The following is a 17,836-nucleotide window of genomic DNA, read 5'->3' on the forward strand; positions in this document are numbered from 1 at the left end:
ATTTTTCTAGCCTAAGCTGTAAATATTTGGATTACATTCGTATTTCTTATCTCCTTTCATGTCAAACGAATGTCATTTGCTCAGCTAATATTTGACAAACTCTAAATCGAATTTGCATATCGCGTCCTGACGAGTCAGATCGGATGTAAGCTGACAAGTAATGCACCGTTTCTGCAAACCAGCAGAGAACGGTAATTAACACCTTTATGTCAATCCCTCTCCCCGCAGAGGCACAAAGCGTTTAGAGTGGAAAGGTTGACTGCCAGCAGAACTGAATGAGATCTCAAAAAAAAGACATAAATATTGCAGCTGGTTAAACATCACTCCACGCTCACAAAGAGAACTGAAGTTTCCTTTCACCTGCAGATTAAGCACAAGCCGGCTCTTCGCCGCCTGAAGGGAAAAGCTATGCAATGAATGGAAAAGCAGGTCACACTTCTATCCAAGCTCTTTTTTTTTATTGATCCTCAAACCCCCCTCCCTTCACAAAGACCCCCCTCCCTCCCCTCCAATCTTGACCACAAACAAATGGCACAACATAAACAACCAATAAATAAAAATCTGCATGATTAAGGCTGTTCTACATCTCCATTAGAACACAACAGTGTGGAAATGTTTGGAGTTTTACAACTTCATACAGTAAAGCAGTAGATTTTTTTTAAACATCTAAAAAGAAAAGGCAACACTTTAGCAAAAGTGAACCATTTTTGTCTGGATGACTTTGTAATAAAAATTAAAACAAAAAAAAAGAAAACAAGGCTCTTTTAGATAGGACTGTTACTTGAGCTCATTTCAATACTAACCCAAACGGAATGGGGGGGTTACTTGTTAGCAGAGAACTTGTATATATAGGACCTACTCTCAGAAAAGATAAAACCACTTAGATCCCAAAACACAGGAGGTGGTTCGTCCTTATATCAGTTTTCTTGGATAGGAATAAATAAATACACCTTTTGACTGTAAAACTGTCCAGACTTAGAGGCTACATAGTGTCATAGAATTGTTCAGCGTAGCTTTTAACAGTTTCAGCATTTCTTTATTACATTCGTTTCCAGGAACTATGAGAAAAGGAACTTGGCTTCAAAGCCAGCCAGCCACAAACAGAGACTGGAGCGTCGAGCGTCAACTCTGGAAATCCGGAGTTCTTCTCTGTGCACCCTGCTCTCCAACTTTCACTCCGTTGTACAGGTCCCTGCTCGCAACACAAAAGCCAAAAAAAGAGACCATCTCATCCTCCATCCTGGACTTGTGACACTCTCCGTCTTGGTTTGTCCCCGAAATTCGAGTCCTTTCAGCAACTGACCGTGCTGGGCTGCTGTTTGCTGACAAAGTCTGAAATAAAGTCGAACTCGTTCTGGCCCAGGAAGAGTTCCGGCAGCTCCTGGACCCTGTCCAATCCCAGCTCCATGACCAGCGACGTCAGGACATCTTCGTCGATCATGTCTGCATCCATGCCGTTCAGGGCCAGAGCCGGGCCGGCCATGTGCTGCATGCTGGCTAGCTGAGCCTGGCTCATGCGGTACTGGGTCGTTTGTCCCATGTGGTTGACGCTCATAGGAGCCAGTGGGTGTCCATGGTACTGCGTGTTGAGTTTCTGCAGCTGCATGCTAGCCATGAGTTGCTGAGATGTTAGCCCCCCATTCATGAACTGCTGCTGCTGCTGCTGGGGGTGCTGGGCCTGCTGCTGGTGCTGCTGTGGATGAAGGTGATGCTGCTGCTGCTGCTGAGGGTGATGCTGCTGCTGCTGCTGAGGCTGCCCGTTGTACATCATGTTGTTGGAGGTCATCTGATGGTGTCCCATCTGAGCTCCGTTCAGCTGTCCGTTCATGGGCCCGCCCACCATTCCTTGCCGCTGCCTCATGGCGTTCTCCATGTTGGCCTGAGCGCCTCCATAGTGCATCATCTGGCCGTTGGGCATCGCCCGCATGCCCTGCTGGTTGGCGTGCTGCTGGTGACCTGCCTGCAGACTGCCATTCATGCCCATCCTGTAACCGTGGAGACTGGCGCCCGCTGAGCTGTGATTCATGGGCATCATCAGATGATCTGCCATGCCTCCTGCGTGTCCAGAAGAAACACAGTTAAGGACAGGAAGTTAGGACTTTTCTTTAGTTAAATCAAATAAAATCAAAAAAGTTTTATTGTATCTGGATCCGGAAATCGCCTTCTGTATCCAAACATCTGCAGGGTTCTGATGCCTCCTGGCGAACACTAGAAAGCCTTTCCAGTGTGTTGAGTCTTCCTGAACCCTCCCCTCATTGTGCCAGAGCATGAACGCCCAGCTTGAGATTACAGCTTCCACGCATACATTGTTTGGGTATATTTTGACGCGTAAATTTACGCACGACGAGAAATGGCAAAACGAGCCTCCAACAAAATCCTCCGCCTGCATCCCGACATGCAGCCGCGGCTTGTGCGTGACAGCTGAGGCAGAAATATCTAACATTTCCCGCACGTAAGGCTGCAACAAAGAACACTGACATCACGCAACATCAAGCTCGAATGCAACAATTAAATCCCGATTTTTACTTCCTAAATACGCGGGGTTGTTTGGATTCGGTCACGTCCCCGCAGGACGATGAGATGTGGTTTTTAAAAAACAGGGGACCGCAAACAATGGAGCGGCAGCAGGAGCCCCAGAGACCACCGCGGAGCAATACGTCTCCAAAAAGAAAAGCCAACAAAAATCACTCACCCGTGTCGTTTTTACAAAGTTACGCGACTTTGCTTCACCTCACGGTTTCCCCAAACACACGTCCTCCACGGAGAGGCGACGCTCCTCTGAATTAGGGTTTATATTCCACGGGGGTCTGCTTCATGCTCAGGCGGGGACGGTGCGCACTACGACCGCCGCGTCAGATCTTGAAACGACTGCCTATTTTCTGGGTCAACTCAGGGATTATGTACATCTAAAAAGCTCAGAGGAAGGCAGGCAGGGAGGGGTGGAGCCTCGGCCCTGCCTCTCCTTTGTTCCTATTGGCCCTACTTAATACAATTGTGCAAGGGCGTAAAGGAAAAAGGGGCCGTTGGAGGGTTGATCACAAAGTCAATTCAAATTAATAGAAAATTATCTTCTACAAAGTTATCAAATGTTGTCATAGATTGATAAAAAGGGTGTAAAAAATGTGCATGTTGGCTGAGTGTCTAAATACACTCATATTCTCATTGCACGTGCATGCATTAGAGGGTTATTACCTTGGAATGTGCACTTCTACTGCAACTTGTCTGCAAATGTATGGAGTGATTTTTGTGCCATTATTCAAAGCGCAACTCTTACTGTTTTGAGTGTAAAACTTTAAACATTTTGTGTGCACAAATAATTGTTTGCACTTGAAACTCAAAAATATATGCAAACAAAACAAATTTACTCTTGAAACTTAAAAATACATGTAAAAAAGAAAAAATGTACTCATGAAACTTGAAAATACATGCAACAAAACCCTTCTTACTTGAGAAATTTTAAGAAATTTTCTCTTTTGTGACTTGGAAACAAAACAAGGCACCACATACCAAATGTGCAACAAAAGCCAGCCAATCACAGACATAGACATGAAGGTGTGTGATTGGCTGCTACATTTGTAATGTGGTGCCCCGTATGGGATAAATAAACTCTAAGGAACGTATTCATAAAGACAAAACTATGCAAGAAATTAAACTGTGTGCTTAACTTTGCAGAAAAATAAAATAAAAAAAAGTATGGACACAACATTTAATTTTATGATTGACATGCCTGTTTTAAATACAATTTGGGAATTTTCTTTTTTCTTAAATGTAATATTTGTCCGTTAACTCACTGCCAAAAATACGTCACAGGCATATACATGGAGTCCCAAAACATCAATTGTCCAAATTGCGCATGCGTATTGAGGATAATTTATTTAACAAACTAAAATAGAACTTTTTAGTCTTATTGATCCCATTATGGGAAAATCATGAGATGTCTGATGCTATTTTTTCCACCACTTCCAGGTCTGGTGCATTGTTTATCCAATCAGCTGTTGTCATCTGGAAACAAAAAATGCAGCAGGATATCACTTTTAATATCTTTTTTTTTTTTTTTTTTAATCATTCTTCAGCACAGCTATGGTGTCAAGATAATCTCCCTGCCAGGGGAACAATGACATTCTAAAATGTTTATTACTAATTAAGCTTAATAAATATGCCATAATGTGCATGCTCACTTAGTTGACGTTTTGGAACTTGATGCAAATCTTTGTGACCCATGATGTATTTTTGACAGTTTGCCAAGCAAGAGTCATATTGTATTCAAAACAGACATGTCGAACATAAAACTAAATGTGATATTCATATTAGTTTGCAAAAAGCATTAATTTGTGTACAACTTTTTCTTTATGAATACTTTAGCTATTGACAGTTATCTTACCCTATATGGCCTGTTTCCAGCATAGATAGTATGTATCCCTGGATAAATTGCACGTACACGTTCCAAACAGGAAGAACCTACTGGCTCCAAGAAGTCAAAATCTTATAGCCCTCTACTGAGAAATAGACAGTTATTACTCTGTCATTCTATTTCCCTGAATAACCACTCTACTCTGATACCTCATTCCTAAAATCTTTTTGCTAATCTTTTTTTTAATTTTCATAATGTTTTTTTTTTCTTTATCGCAAGTTATTCAAGTTATAAATTGTCCAATCACATGCTTTAGTAAAATAGGTGGTAACCACTAACTCACTCATAATTGGTGACAGTAGTTTCCCTAGAACGTGGCTTAGACCGACCAATCACAGTCATCTGGCTCCAAACAGGAGCGACCATATTGTGGAAAAGTGGCAACTGAATTGGCTTCATTTCACTGGAGCCAGAGGTAAAGCATTTTCTATGAGTGATGTCATAGAAATTTTTATTTATGGTCTATGATTTCAAGAGAATGAGAGATATTCTCCTGAGAGAAAACTGTTTTGTTTGCACGTATTTTTGAATTTCAAGTGGGGCGGCCATGGTGCAGCGGTAGGGTGGTTGACCCCTGATTGAAAGATTGTGGGTTCAATTCCCACATTGCCTCCCCCATGTGTCAAAGTATCCTTAGGCAAGACAATGAACCCCAAATTGCATCTGGTGGAAGGTTGGCGCCAGTGTTCGGTAGCGGAGTCGCCATGTGTGCATGAATGGGACTGTTTAACATTTTGAGCCTTTTAGGAAGGTAGTAAAGCACTATATACGTATGTGCCATTTACCATCCAAGTGCACTTTTCTGTTTCAAGTCCAAAATAGTTTTTTGAGTACACAAATTTTTTTGAATTTTAAGCTCAAAACAGTGAGTGTTGCATTTGGAATAATGGCACAAAAATCCTCCCGTACACATGCAGCCCACCAGTCTGCAGTCTGTTGTCCTCTGTGATTCATTGGAAGCAACAGAGGAATGCGGCCTCTCCAGCTGCAAGTGCATCTCCCACTGTGCATGTGTGTTTATTCACCTTATTTACTTGTGTGACCGTGCATGTATCTCCATGTGTGTGAGTGTGTGTACATATGCGTGTGTGTGCACTCACTCACTGTTCACTCTTGTCTTGATTGGCCACTTCAGGACAATGACCTCTTACTTGTTTAATGAATACGTCCACTTTGGGGGAGCAAGCTGATCTATTGTGGGAGGAACGGGCATTTGTGATTGTGAGACATTGTCCAAAAGAAAATGTTAAAAAGTCACTCCCTGTTGTGAAAACTTCTGGGGGGGAAAAAAATGAACTAGTCAGTCAGCGCAGACAAAACCCAGAATCAACAGAAGTTTTTGCTGGGATCAGCAATCTTTTTGTAGAACCAAGAGAGTGCACGACTGCACAAGCTCGAGGTAATATAACAGTGAAGCACTTTAGAATGCATTAAAACAGCCTTTATTTTCATCCCAGGGCCAATCTTCCTAATGGCGTGCCTTGCATCTGGAGCTCACCAATCACATCACAGCATCTGCTTAAAATACAGAGATATTTGCATAAAACCCCAATCAGCCATGATTATGGCTGAAAATATAGAATATAATTATCCATCCATTCCAGCATTTTTTTTTTAGGTAAAATGTCTACCCTTTTAAAATTCTTTTTTAAGAAAGATATTATTCTCATCCCTGACTGTGCTCACTGCTATAGGGGAACGTCGCCACCAAACCTTTTATTGATTTTCATCCTTACTTTAGTGTGTACATGTGGAGCTGCATGTCAGCAAGAAAGAACACACCAGACTTCATGTGACTGTGTGTCTACGTGCAATAGGCTTTAAGTATTTAGAGAGAGCTAATCTGCACCACACTGTAAAGCATACATTATGCTGTTCAGGGTCTGCAGGAGCAAAAGACTTTAGACCTGTAAGATATCAACTAACCCTGACAAAACAAAGCAAGACGAACAAGGAAATGTGCAGAATGTGGTTGTCAGAAGAGGCAGTAGTGAAACTGATCAGTTGGTGAGCAATTATGGATTTCCTTTTTAGCATGAAATTAATAATAATGGATATGTGGGAAAGGTGAGTTATTTTCCACTGTGTTTCAAAAACTATTCTATAAGTTCAACTTTTTTTTAACAAATCAAAGCAAGTAATAATAAAATACATCAAAATTTCTGAATGAACTCAAATGTTGCACATAGTTAGCTCACATAATATCACGATTAGATTCTTAAAAAAAATCTTAAAAAAGACATTTAAGTAGTTCAATTCAAAAGTGCACAGCTAACTATAGAAGCAGCTTTTTTAAAGTTTTTTTTTCTCGAGGACCCACTTTGATCATCTTTAAAGCCATATTAAATCCATTCCAGGGTTTTGATTTATTAGGATTTTATTGTTTTTGGCCTAAATAAAAAAGTAATAGCCCGTGTTGCTCTCTAGGGCATATTTTCTGCAGAGTATCAGGAGTTCTAAAGAAATTAGCCTCTGAGTTGCGAGCAAGATTGTTGGCCCCTCCCCCATCCTTGTTATTGAGAGTTCTCTGTTTACACGCACTCCTGCTTTCTTCCAGCCTCTCACACCCCCAACCTAACATTACTGGTGAAGCTAAAATGGCAAGCAGTGTTGGAGCTACTTGCTGTAAAGTTTTGACCCAGATGTCATCTCGGTTGAGGAAGCGAAGACGTACATGGGTCTAGTCGCCTACCAGAGGATGAATCAAAGTGAAGCAAACTATTATTCTCGTTTCCAAACTGCTTTTTTTTCTGATTCTGATTCATAACGACTTCAATAAAGAAATACTCAGAAATGCAATTTTAGGCTTAAATATTTTTACGACCTCCATCATCAGATAAATGCTACGAGAACTTGTTAAAAATATCAAAAACACAATTTTCCTTGGATTGGTCTTAAAAAAACTTGCTTCATTGTGAACATGTTTACACATTTATGTTTACCAAAATCAATCAATTTTACCATTCAGTTCAAAAATAGTTGAGGAATCCCCTTCATATTCTAAGCTAGAATAAAATACAGCTAATTAAAATAATATCAGCATTAGGAGTAACTGATGTGTCAGGTGATCAAGACCAACAAATCATTTTTTATTCCTGCTTGACTTGCATCAGCTGTCAACCTAAACCAGTGACAGATGAACGCAAATGTTTCATGACACTGCAAACAGGCTGTCAGGTGAATGGGTTAAAAAAAAGACAGGGACGTTACATGTTTTTTGTGATCTTTGGTCGTTTCAGTGCTGAGTTCCTGTGCTTACATTTTTGAAAATAATCAAAATGAGTTTTGATTTGTATTCCTAGTTTTTTTAAATGTAGCTTGAGAAAAATCTGAAAAAGCATATCATTGTACTAAATTTTCTTTCAAAAGAAGTAATCCTCAGACAGCTTATGATATGCATTTATCACTTTTCTCACACATATTTTAAACCAGGCTGTGGAGGTAACATTTGAGCCAAGAAACGGAAACAGATTGAGTTGAAATGTTAAACAACAGTTATTCTTTGAGTTCTTTTTCATACCAATATAACAAAATTCTCTAAGATATCCAAATTTGCCTGTCAGTATGGTAATCTGCTCTACCATGACATGTGATCAACCCTCATAGATTTTAAAGTTCCTTCAGGTAAAATAGTACCCGATTCCTTAAACGAAGGAGGAAATCCACCATTTCTGACTGAAGATTATGACCTCAGACTTGAAGGAGCCAATTGTCATTCCAACTGGTTCAAACTTGTAGCAAACATCCCTGGTGCCTTCTGGAAAATATCCCTTGATGAAGGTACCAAGAAAGGAGAGACGGAATTCCATGCTGATGTTAAAAGCCATTTCTTACCCCTACTACCTTCCCTTTTCTGTCCATAAAAGTTATTAAAACAGTATATGATCAAGGGCAGCCCTCCACTGAGTCCGGCCTCCAGATGTGTCCATTTTACTTCTTCCATTGAGAGCTGAACGCCTGATCTGGTTGTACAGACTCTAATGGATGTACCAGTACCCTTTGATGAATGTAGGACACTGTACTTCTTCAAGTCTTAAAATGCTTTAGCAAACTCATTTGTAGTTTTTTTGTTTTCTTGGCTGGTGTCTTCCACCATTGTTCACATCATTTCCACAATTGGATCTGTAATTGTAATCTTAGTCTATTATATGTTTTACTAGTCTAAAAAAGACCTTCCAAGATGTAGAGATACAGTCAAGTGAAGGGCTCCCTCAGCCATTCGCCTGTTCTTCGCCAACCCTACCAAGTCCAAGAACGGTAAGGGGATTAAGAAGAGCAAATTGGTTGCTTACCAATGCCTTTTCACATTAGATATGTCTACTTTTTGAGACATCTCCACCAGTATTAGCAACTGATACCTTTTTTTCCCTTTTATAGAGTCATCCAAAAGGATGGAAGAAAACCTTCCATTACCTCTTTGTCAGATGTCAAGGAAATCTACAGACAGACTTCAGAGGCCAGTGTTCACTTCTCTTTAACTTTCATGGGAGCCTTTGCTCCAAATCCCTTTAAAGCAAAGGCAGCACTGAAATGTATTAAAGTGAAAGCTGCACAGGGGGAATTGCCTGCTAAATGATGCAGTGACTACTAATTTCCCCGGTTCCCTGGTTTGTTGAGAAAAAAAAGGAAACTGCAAAAGCAGAACAACAAAATGATGGAACAAGATGTTACTTTGGCAGCCTGTTAAGTCTTATATAGGCCACATAGTCTGAAAATAATTGCTCTTTTTATCATGTGCATCATAATTTTTCCTCAACATAACTATGTCCTGCAGCGTTAGACCACAGTTCTGATAGTCCCGACCTTCTGGGATAATTAAGATACTTTGTTATTTTTTAATGGACTTCAGAGGTAAGCCTTTATAGAACAGAGTGAGCCACTAACTGTCTTCAAGAAAGGCATAAATGATCGTTCTAGATGTGTCTGCCTATTTGGGTGTAATCACTTTCTTTTAGTCTGGTACTGAGGTTTTTAATCTTTAAACTGATGTGGCTACTAGAAAAAAATGTATTCACTTTGCTTTGTTGTTTTTGTACAAAAAAGCAAATTTAATACTTTAGTCGGATTTCTAAAATCTTAATAAATTGGGGATCAAATTAAACTATTCGAAGCACCTGATAATTTTTTTTTAAGATTCTAAAGGAATTATTTCAATTTTGGCTGCAGTAAGGCTTCAGGGATCTTCATTGTCACAACAACTATTTGAAGGGAAAGCGCAACATACTTGAAATGACTTCCAGATGACATTTGTGGCCACATTCCACCAACTTTTGAAATCCATCTTTGAAGGGATCAAAAGAGTTTCCCAACCATTAAGATCTGAGACAGCATAATCCAATGCTTGGTCATCATAATCCAATTATCGCTGCAAATGTTGATGACTCATTTTACAGTCAAACTGAGTTTTGTCTTCAAAATGTTTAAGTTCAATTAGCTTAAATAAACTGCATTTACAGGACAAGAAGATTCTAATGACAGCTTTCCTGTCCAGCTGGGATCTAACAGTAAACACTATACCAGCTACCCCGATGATCTCTGTCACCAGCAGTTAATAGCTGCTGATCTAAGAACACATGACTTAATCCTACCTGCCTGAATAATTCTCTCTGAGGTGCTTCGGTTAGTAGTGAATGACATCCTTAGCTCTGCAAATAGCTTCATGCGTGTCACCGCCATGCTTTTAGAGAAGTGGGGCTGTTTGACTGTGTGCTTAGGAAATGCTGCCACATCCCTAATATAAATTGGTTTCACTTGTTTCAGAGGAACGCTGATATTACTTGAGACATGTTGCCGATTAGCTGTACAGTATAATTTGTTCATCGGTGTTTTGGGATGTTAGTACTTACATTTTGTGATTAACAGAGGCATAAAAAGGACAGAGCAAGAAGCTGGGAAGACATTCATTTTTCCTGTGTATTTACTGACGTTATTGTGGTCGTATTTGAATTTGACTATTGGGGCACACAGCTGACTCATCTAAAGAGCTGGTAAAGCTGAATGGTTAGAATGGAAAGTACAAATTTAAAAAGGAAAAATTTAGAATAGAAATGGAAGCCTTACAACCACCTAATATTTATCAGTTGTAATGGACCGTACCAGCTACTTCTTCTTACAAAATGTTCATGCAACTCCCTCAACCACAGAAAGTGTGTGCTAATATTTGTTTCCTTTTAAGCTGTAAACCCAAAAGTCTTTTTTTCTTTTCCTTGGTGTGGGGGAGGGAAGTTATTGTTCTGGTAAACGAGAGAGTCTATAAATATTACCATGGCTTTCCTGTCAATCTCAACCACTAATCTACTATCACAGTTTAGCTGAGCAGTGAGAGGGCAAACGCCCGAGTCAAGGCGAGGGGGAAGGAATGGGGGAGGACTTGACCAAATGGAGTGGAGAGTGGGTGAGGAACTTTGGAAAAAGATGGGAGGAGGGGAAGAAAAGTTGGAAACTGCCAATCACTGACCGAGAGGACATGAGCGGGGGATGATACTTGAGTGAAAGTTGCCGTTTGCTGGGAGGAGGGGTGTTTAGAATTTGACCCTTTGAAAAATCTTTACAGTGGGTTTTGCAAAGATGTGGTGTCAAATAAAATTTTTTAGCTTTAAGTCATTTTCTAATCTTTTCTGTAAAATGTCTCTTCTTGTTTGCGCCTGCTTGATTGATATTTCGATTTACTTATTTAGCTGACACTTTTAGCCAAAGTGAATTACAAATGAGGGACAAAACAAACCATATATATATATATATATATATATATCAGGGTTACCCAGTCTAGTAATGTTTGATAAGAAAAATGAGTTAGTCAAATTTTTCATTTGCCTAGGTGGCGAAATAATTACATAAATTAACTCTTTGTAAAGATTGCAAATAAAGCTGTTGTGTGTGCTAATATTTGTAATCTTATTCTGTAAAATCAAAGTAATATATTACACAAAGAATATGTGTATTGTGCCATCATACATTGTAAATGCAGCATAACACAACATAATACAAGGGGCGGGGCTACTCAGCTCCAAAAGCCACACCCCTTGAGAGGAGACTTTGAAGACATTTAGGTTGTGGGATTTTGGTTAAAAAGGTCTTAATCATAATTAAAACACTACTAGGTACATTTTTTTAAAATAAAAAGTTGTCATAGGAGGACTTTAAAGGCCCAAACCGCTTTACAGTACCATTCCCATGCACAAACACATTACTGATGGCTTACACTTGCACCAACCTGTGATCACCATGAGCAATGTGGGATGCAGTGTCCTGCCCAAGAAGACTTGAATCCATAAGTTGGCAAGGGAAGAGGCAAACTTGGGATGCTCCACTCAGAGACTAAACTACTCTCCATCTTCATCATGGTCACCCACATGGATAAATAATATTAAATGGCAGTTACAGTGTGCTATCACTTCTATTTTTTTAATAATTGAAACTTTTAATGGGTGTTCATCACACTCCTGATATTAGAAGGAGTTGGAAAATGCTGCTTGGAGTCAGTACACTTGAAATACTTTAGTTACGTTACAAGTTGTACAAACAAGTAAAAGAATAAAGCAGCATTTATAACTGAACTTAGCTGTAACTTCATACATTTGAATGTAAACGTCTTCACGTGGTTTTCTCCCAATTGGACTCAGTTCACTGATGAGCAAAGCCTCACAATATTAGACAAGTACAGTATATTGGGTCAAAGATGTGGGAAAGCACTGGTGTCAACAAGAAAAAGAACACATGGATGGTCCATTCGCTACTCATTTATCTGTGTGTTTGTGTTAGATGTAAGGATTTAAGAAGAAAAAGGGTATTTAGGGTGCACTCGCAGAACAAAATCTGTACCAACCATGTTGAAGATGTTACCCTGTAACCCACTCAAAATAATCTGTGCCCAGGCACAGTTATCTCTCACACCAGTGCAGCTGGTACCTGTGTGTTTACTCCTTCTGTCAGTTGCAAAACGCCTCACCTTTTGCCTACAGTAGCAACATGCAACTATTTATTGTTGCAGTCTACTTTTTGTTAAGTCCAGTAGATTGTCTTTTATGTAAGTTCGGTGTCGTAGTATGAGCAGTTTGTACACCCAAGTTTTCTGGATATACAGAACTGGTAGAGTGCAGTGCATGGTTGTACAATGTGTGTCAGATTTTGTGCTTACTTCACAATTGTGACATTCGTGAGATCAGGGCATAGTACAGAGATATATGTATACCTCTGCAACAAGAGCAAGTGTTTCAGGCACGAAAACAGAACAGGAGCAATCAAAACGACCACACAAATTGTACAAATGTTCTCAGGCATGGGAAAAATTATGTGCTGGAAGCTACCTGGTATTGGACTGGACAGACTATCTATGCATCACTTCGGTCTTCTGTCTTTGGTTATGTTATGTAATGTAAATTACTACACATGCAATCATCTGCAGATACTCTACAAAAGAGATAAGTTACCATACCATAAATGAAAGAGGTGACTGAAATTTACAAAGTACAAAAATTGAACTTAAGGATTTTTTGTCACATGTATGAGGAAGCTAAAACACTTCTGTAATGGATGTAGTCTGATGAAATGTCAGAGAATTTTGTTGAATTGTGCTGATTTTAGAGACATTAAGGAGAAGTTTTGACAAATGTTTGGAGACAGAGAAGCTGCAACTTTAAAGCCAATTTTTGAACACAATCTGGGAATCAGGACACCTTCATTTCCAAGAACTCCTTAATACAAGCTATACAACAGAAGTTTTCTCCCATTTAAAGTTTTTAATCTTGGCTCCTGACCAGGAGAAGTCTGTCATTTACAAGCAACACCACATGCCCGGAGCTTGGATTTCCAGGCAACACCAGTCTGACGTATTTAGTTGCCTGAGAGATCTCTGCTGTTACAAACCACTTACTGCATTTCCTGCTACACAACCCTGGAGTTACCGCTGGACGTACCTACACATTGCAGAAGCACTAGGAGGGGATGCATAAACAAAATGGACACCAACAACTGTCACAACCTGTCAAATACATCACTCTTGTGGAAGAAAGAATGGGAGAACACTGAGATAAAGCGAAGAGTGACCCATTAATCTTTCATTATCTCGCTTCGCTGTTAATGAGGTGATGACTCTTAAATAATTAGCAGTTTGGCTATAGCATATTTCCATTGACATAGCCCGAGGAAATAGAGGGCATTGGGGATGAGTGGCAAGGGGAATAAGGGATCCACCAGACAGAAAAAGAGTGGCCCCCATTCCAGCTTAGCAAACAAAAACTATCCAGCTCTTTGAGGCATACACGCAGACAGAAAAAGCGGATGACAGAGTATAAAGCTGTAAGCAATGTCCAGACATGAGCACAAATAATTATACCTTTGCACAACAATTGTTTGAGTTGTTGAGCAGACGAGACCAAGGCCTTCAGTCTTTTCTAACATACAAGTCAATGGAGATATGTATTCCAGCTTGTACCCAACCTGCTACGGACCTATTCATCTTCCACAAAGAACACAAAAGAGCCGACCGTGAGCCACATTCTTGACATCCAACCTCATCAACCCCACTCCCCACCCACCCCCTACCCCGACTAGCACCCCTCCCCCAGCACTTCTCACCACTCAGGGCAGACAGGAGCTGCTGTGTTACCTAACTGGCTGGCTGGCTCGCTCCCTGGTTGGTTGAGGATGTGTTGTTGGAAGAAGACGAGGCGGGGAGAGAGGGGGCAGGGATGTTTTCTCTTCAGTCAACTAATTGACTCACAGATGTCAAGAAGAGTTGGGTGTATTGGTGTGACCAATGCCCCCATTTGCTCTTTTCCCTTACCAGAGCAAAATTAGCATCCTTATCTAAAATGTTCACAAGATTGTGCATTTGCTAGCATGCTCAGGAACAGATGGTCAGAGCATAATTCTTCAGAAAAAAAAACTGTAAAAGTCATTTAAACTTTGCTGCTCTAATATAAAAGAAAGCTAACCTACCGTCTTTGAGATTATCATTAAAGTTTTTCACGTCAGCCTTGATAGCAACAAATTGATACAATGCCAACCGGTGACTTGGAAAACTGCATCTTGTAACTCTTTGCCATGTGGGTTTTCCACAATGTTGCTATCAGTTTTTTTGTTCATAAATTAATAGTGACAGCGTGGTTTCTCAACAGTATTAATTTATGCACAAAAAAATTAAGTTATGATCATTGACTGTATAAGTAGGTACTTCCTTTCTTATGTTCCAAATAGGAATAAGAACTGTATATTTCTATTGAGAAATAGACAGTTGTTTCTCAGTCATTTTATTTGTCAGAATAACCATTCTTACTCTGATTCTTCCTTCTTAGCACGTTCTTTCTGATCCTATTTTTTTTTTTTTTACCCCAAGTTGTTCAAGTTATAAACCGACCAATCAGATGCCTTAGTAAAACCATGTGGCTCCCGCTGGCCCCACCTCGAATCTATGATTGACAGAGGGGTGTGGCCTTTGAACAAGCCGGGACAACCTCACTCGTGGTTGGGGACAGCAGTTCCTGTAAAGACCTGACTCAGCGCGACTTGGACTAATCGCTGTCGAGGGGCGGAAATCGGTAGCAATATGGCGGTAGACGTATCAGGAAGTGACGGTGAAGTGACAGTGATTTTGTGAGGGCTGAAGGTAATGCATTTCCTACAAGGGACCGCAACGCTTGCTATGTCCAGTTCATACTTTTAAAGTCAGTGGTTATGATCAAAGCTATGTTTCAAACCATTGAGTAGGCTATTCCAGTGCAACAAGTTCAAATAGAATTAAAATAATAATATTAGCAGCAACACATAACCTTATTCTGAAGAATGGTTGTCTGTGGTCAGTCCAATTTAAATTGGACAAACTTCAGAACAAACAAGCAGTTCTTCTCTGTGTCAATTGTTTTAATTACTTGTGTGATTTGATATCCATGACAGATGTGCTGGGAGTGATATTTTTAAAATTTGCATTTAATTTTAGTATTTCATATAAACTTTGTAATCATGACGTGGTTTTTCAGTTACATTTTTTTAGGTCTGGAGTGCCCTTAGTTTTTTCAACTGTGGTTTTTTGGTCAATTCAGTAGAGTTTGTGTGTGTCATGTACTACAGTTTAAACTCAGATGTATTGTCTTTGTATATAATAGAACATTCCATCATTTTCCATTATTCTTTATGTATTTCCAATGCACATCAAGAAACATTTTTTGAATATTTTTTTAGATGTCAAATAAAGAACAGGTTTCCAGAAATGGATTGGAAAGACTTTAAAACACACCTTTATGACAGTAACTTCGCGTACTTTGGTTTAATATTTCTGGCATATTTTTCAGAAGATTTTTTTTCAAATTTCATGTCAACAATATATGTCATCACAGAATTGGGGGCATGCTTTAATCTCTTCTCACAAAATATTTTTGTGAAAATGACACATTGACCCTCACACAAATAGTGTGCACTACCAGCCTTCCTGGAAGGCATGAATCCTGATTGTTCTAAGCGTAATCAAATTTTTTCTCTTCACAATCTGCACAACATCCCTAGCTGTCAAGCAGATGCAGGTCTCATCTACTGATGCATCGGTGCAATAACACTTGAGGCCGTTCGGGCACCATGCAACCTGTGAAATGACCTATTTTCAAGCGGTGATTTCATGTCACACCATGTTAGCTTGATGCAATTCCATCTTCTTGTTGTGTGTACCTCGGAATTCAGATGTCTTCCGGGAACCTCCAAAACAGCAACAGCAACAGTTACTCACAATTGTGCACGCTTGTCATGGTGTTCAGTCGTTCGTGTGCTCCAGCTAGGGTGCTAAACAGCTGAGCCCGAAATGAAAGTCAGTGTTGTCATTGCCTATATTTACTAAATGACGCACTTGCAGAATAAATCTGTTTGAACTTACAGCTAGTATTCAAATAGTTACAGTATCTCTGACAGCAGTAACAAGACTAAGAAGCAAAAAGGATAGAAAATACATTTCTGAACTAATCTGCACTTTCTTTACTATCTAGGGTGGATTTTTTTTATTTTATTAGTTGAACAGTCTAATAGTTCTTGGATGTGAACAATTTCTGAAATGTTTATCCTTCAGAGGCACATCCAGGAATAACGCTCTACTAACAAGAAAACACAAACCATGCATTATTGAATTTACTCAAAAGCTGCATGCTGAGCTGCAGCTCTCCCTATGACCTTTGTCCATTGGTCCTCCCATCATGAGGTCGGTTAATGGTAGAGCCATATCCCCCTCCTACACAGACGCTGACAGCTAGACATGCCCATCAGGAAACAAGAAGTTCTCTTTTTCTGACGAGAAGCCTGTCTATGTTTCACCACCACTGCCTTTGAGCAATCTCCCAGTGAGCACACATCCTGGTGGGCTTGCACATATGCTGTACACTGACATCACATGCACACACAACAGGCATATCTACTGCCCACTAAAGCTGCCTGTAGTCCGCCTGTCCACTTCCTGTTTTTCCACTCACCCACACTGTTGTCACTCTGGCCAGGAAGCCGTGGGAGAGATACGCATGACAAAGTCTCTCTTTATTAAATTGGCAAAGAGTATCTGTAGTGCTTTTGGAGTCCCTGCATGTGTGTGTTTGAAAGAGAAGGAGAATAAGCACTGGTGAGGTGGGGGGCGGGGACCTAAGCCAAGGGCTAGAGGCTTATCCAAGATCTAGGCTCATCCCTGGATATTGCCGTTTGAAACCATGAATCAAGGACAGAAGATACAGAATAAAACCCAAAATGCCACTGCCATAAACCCACAATATTGACCATCCACTGCCAAACATTTAGCTAATATGACTATTTTAGAAAATGTAATTTATGTCTAATGTAGATCTGATGTATGCCTTCAAGGAGATACTGCGCACAAAAGCAGAGACCTAATTTAATTTTCCTGTATGCACTAAGATGGATTGATTTTTAAATTAACACGGAGCTTTAGATTTTTAAATTTAGTTCCCTTGAAATTTTGTCATTGGCCAGTTTAAGGCCAGCTTGTCAGCAATGACCTTTAAGAGAGTTTGAACAAAAAAGGATGATGGTAATTTGATTTATTTCTGTTATCCTGTTTAACCTCCATGAAAAGAACGCGTGTGTAACACACTGGTTTCCTAAAACTGATTTAGAATTAAAAAAAATAATAATAACTTCCTTTGAACAGTGAGTAGCCTATCTTAATTTGCCTACTTTCACTTGCCCCAGCAAAATCTCTTTATCTTTGGATCTCTCCCAAAATATTCTCACTGCCAACTTATCTCATACAAAAGCTTGGTCAGCCATTTTCCAGTCACATTTTTCTGCAACAACTACCTTTTTGGAGAAGGGCACTTATCTCTTCTCTGTTCTTGCAAAATCACCAGCAGAATGATGGGAGGAAGGTGGAAAATGAGGTAGTTTACATGCCCTCGAAAATAGGATAACTGGGAGTAATCATTTCTGCAAATTGAGTCCAGA

General features: G+C 39.9%; 1 protein-coding gene across 1 annotated transcript; it reads right to left on the reverse strand.

Moving 5' to 3' along the window:
* Positions 1-441: 441 nt before the first annotated feature.
* cited4b (Cbp/p300-interacting transactivator, with Glu/Asp-rich carboxy-terminal domain, 4b) lies at positions 442-2,903 on the reverse strand. The gene is made up of 2 exons (XM_024268313.2): positions 2,693-2,903; positions 442-2,055 (listed from the first exon to the last, which is right to left on the reverse strand). The coding sequence occupies exon 2, from the start codon at positions 2,048-2,050 to the stop codon at positions 1,292-1,294; it is 759 nt and encodes a 252-aa protein (XP_024124081.1). The 5' UTR covers positions 2,051-2,055; positions 2,693-2,903; the 3' UTR covers positions 442-1,291.
* Between the last annotated feature and the right edge of the window lie 14,933 nt (positions 2,904-17,836).

The sequence above is a fragment of the Oryzias melastigma genome, linkage group LG16 (genome assembly GCF_002922805.2).
Source record: "Oryzias melastigma strain HK-1 linkage group LG16, ASM292280v2, whole genome shotgun sequence".
Taxonomy (NCBI): domain Eukaryota; kingdom Metazoa; phylum Chordata; class Actinopteri; order Beloniformes; family Adrianichthyidae; genus Oryzias; species Oryzias melastigma.

Excerpts from the sequence above, each read along its gene's own strand:
- cited4b (XM_024268313.2), bottom strand. The coding sequence starts at position 2,050 with ATGGCAGATCATCTGATGATGCCCATGAATCACAGCTCAGCGGGCGCC.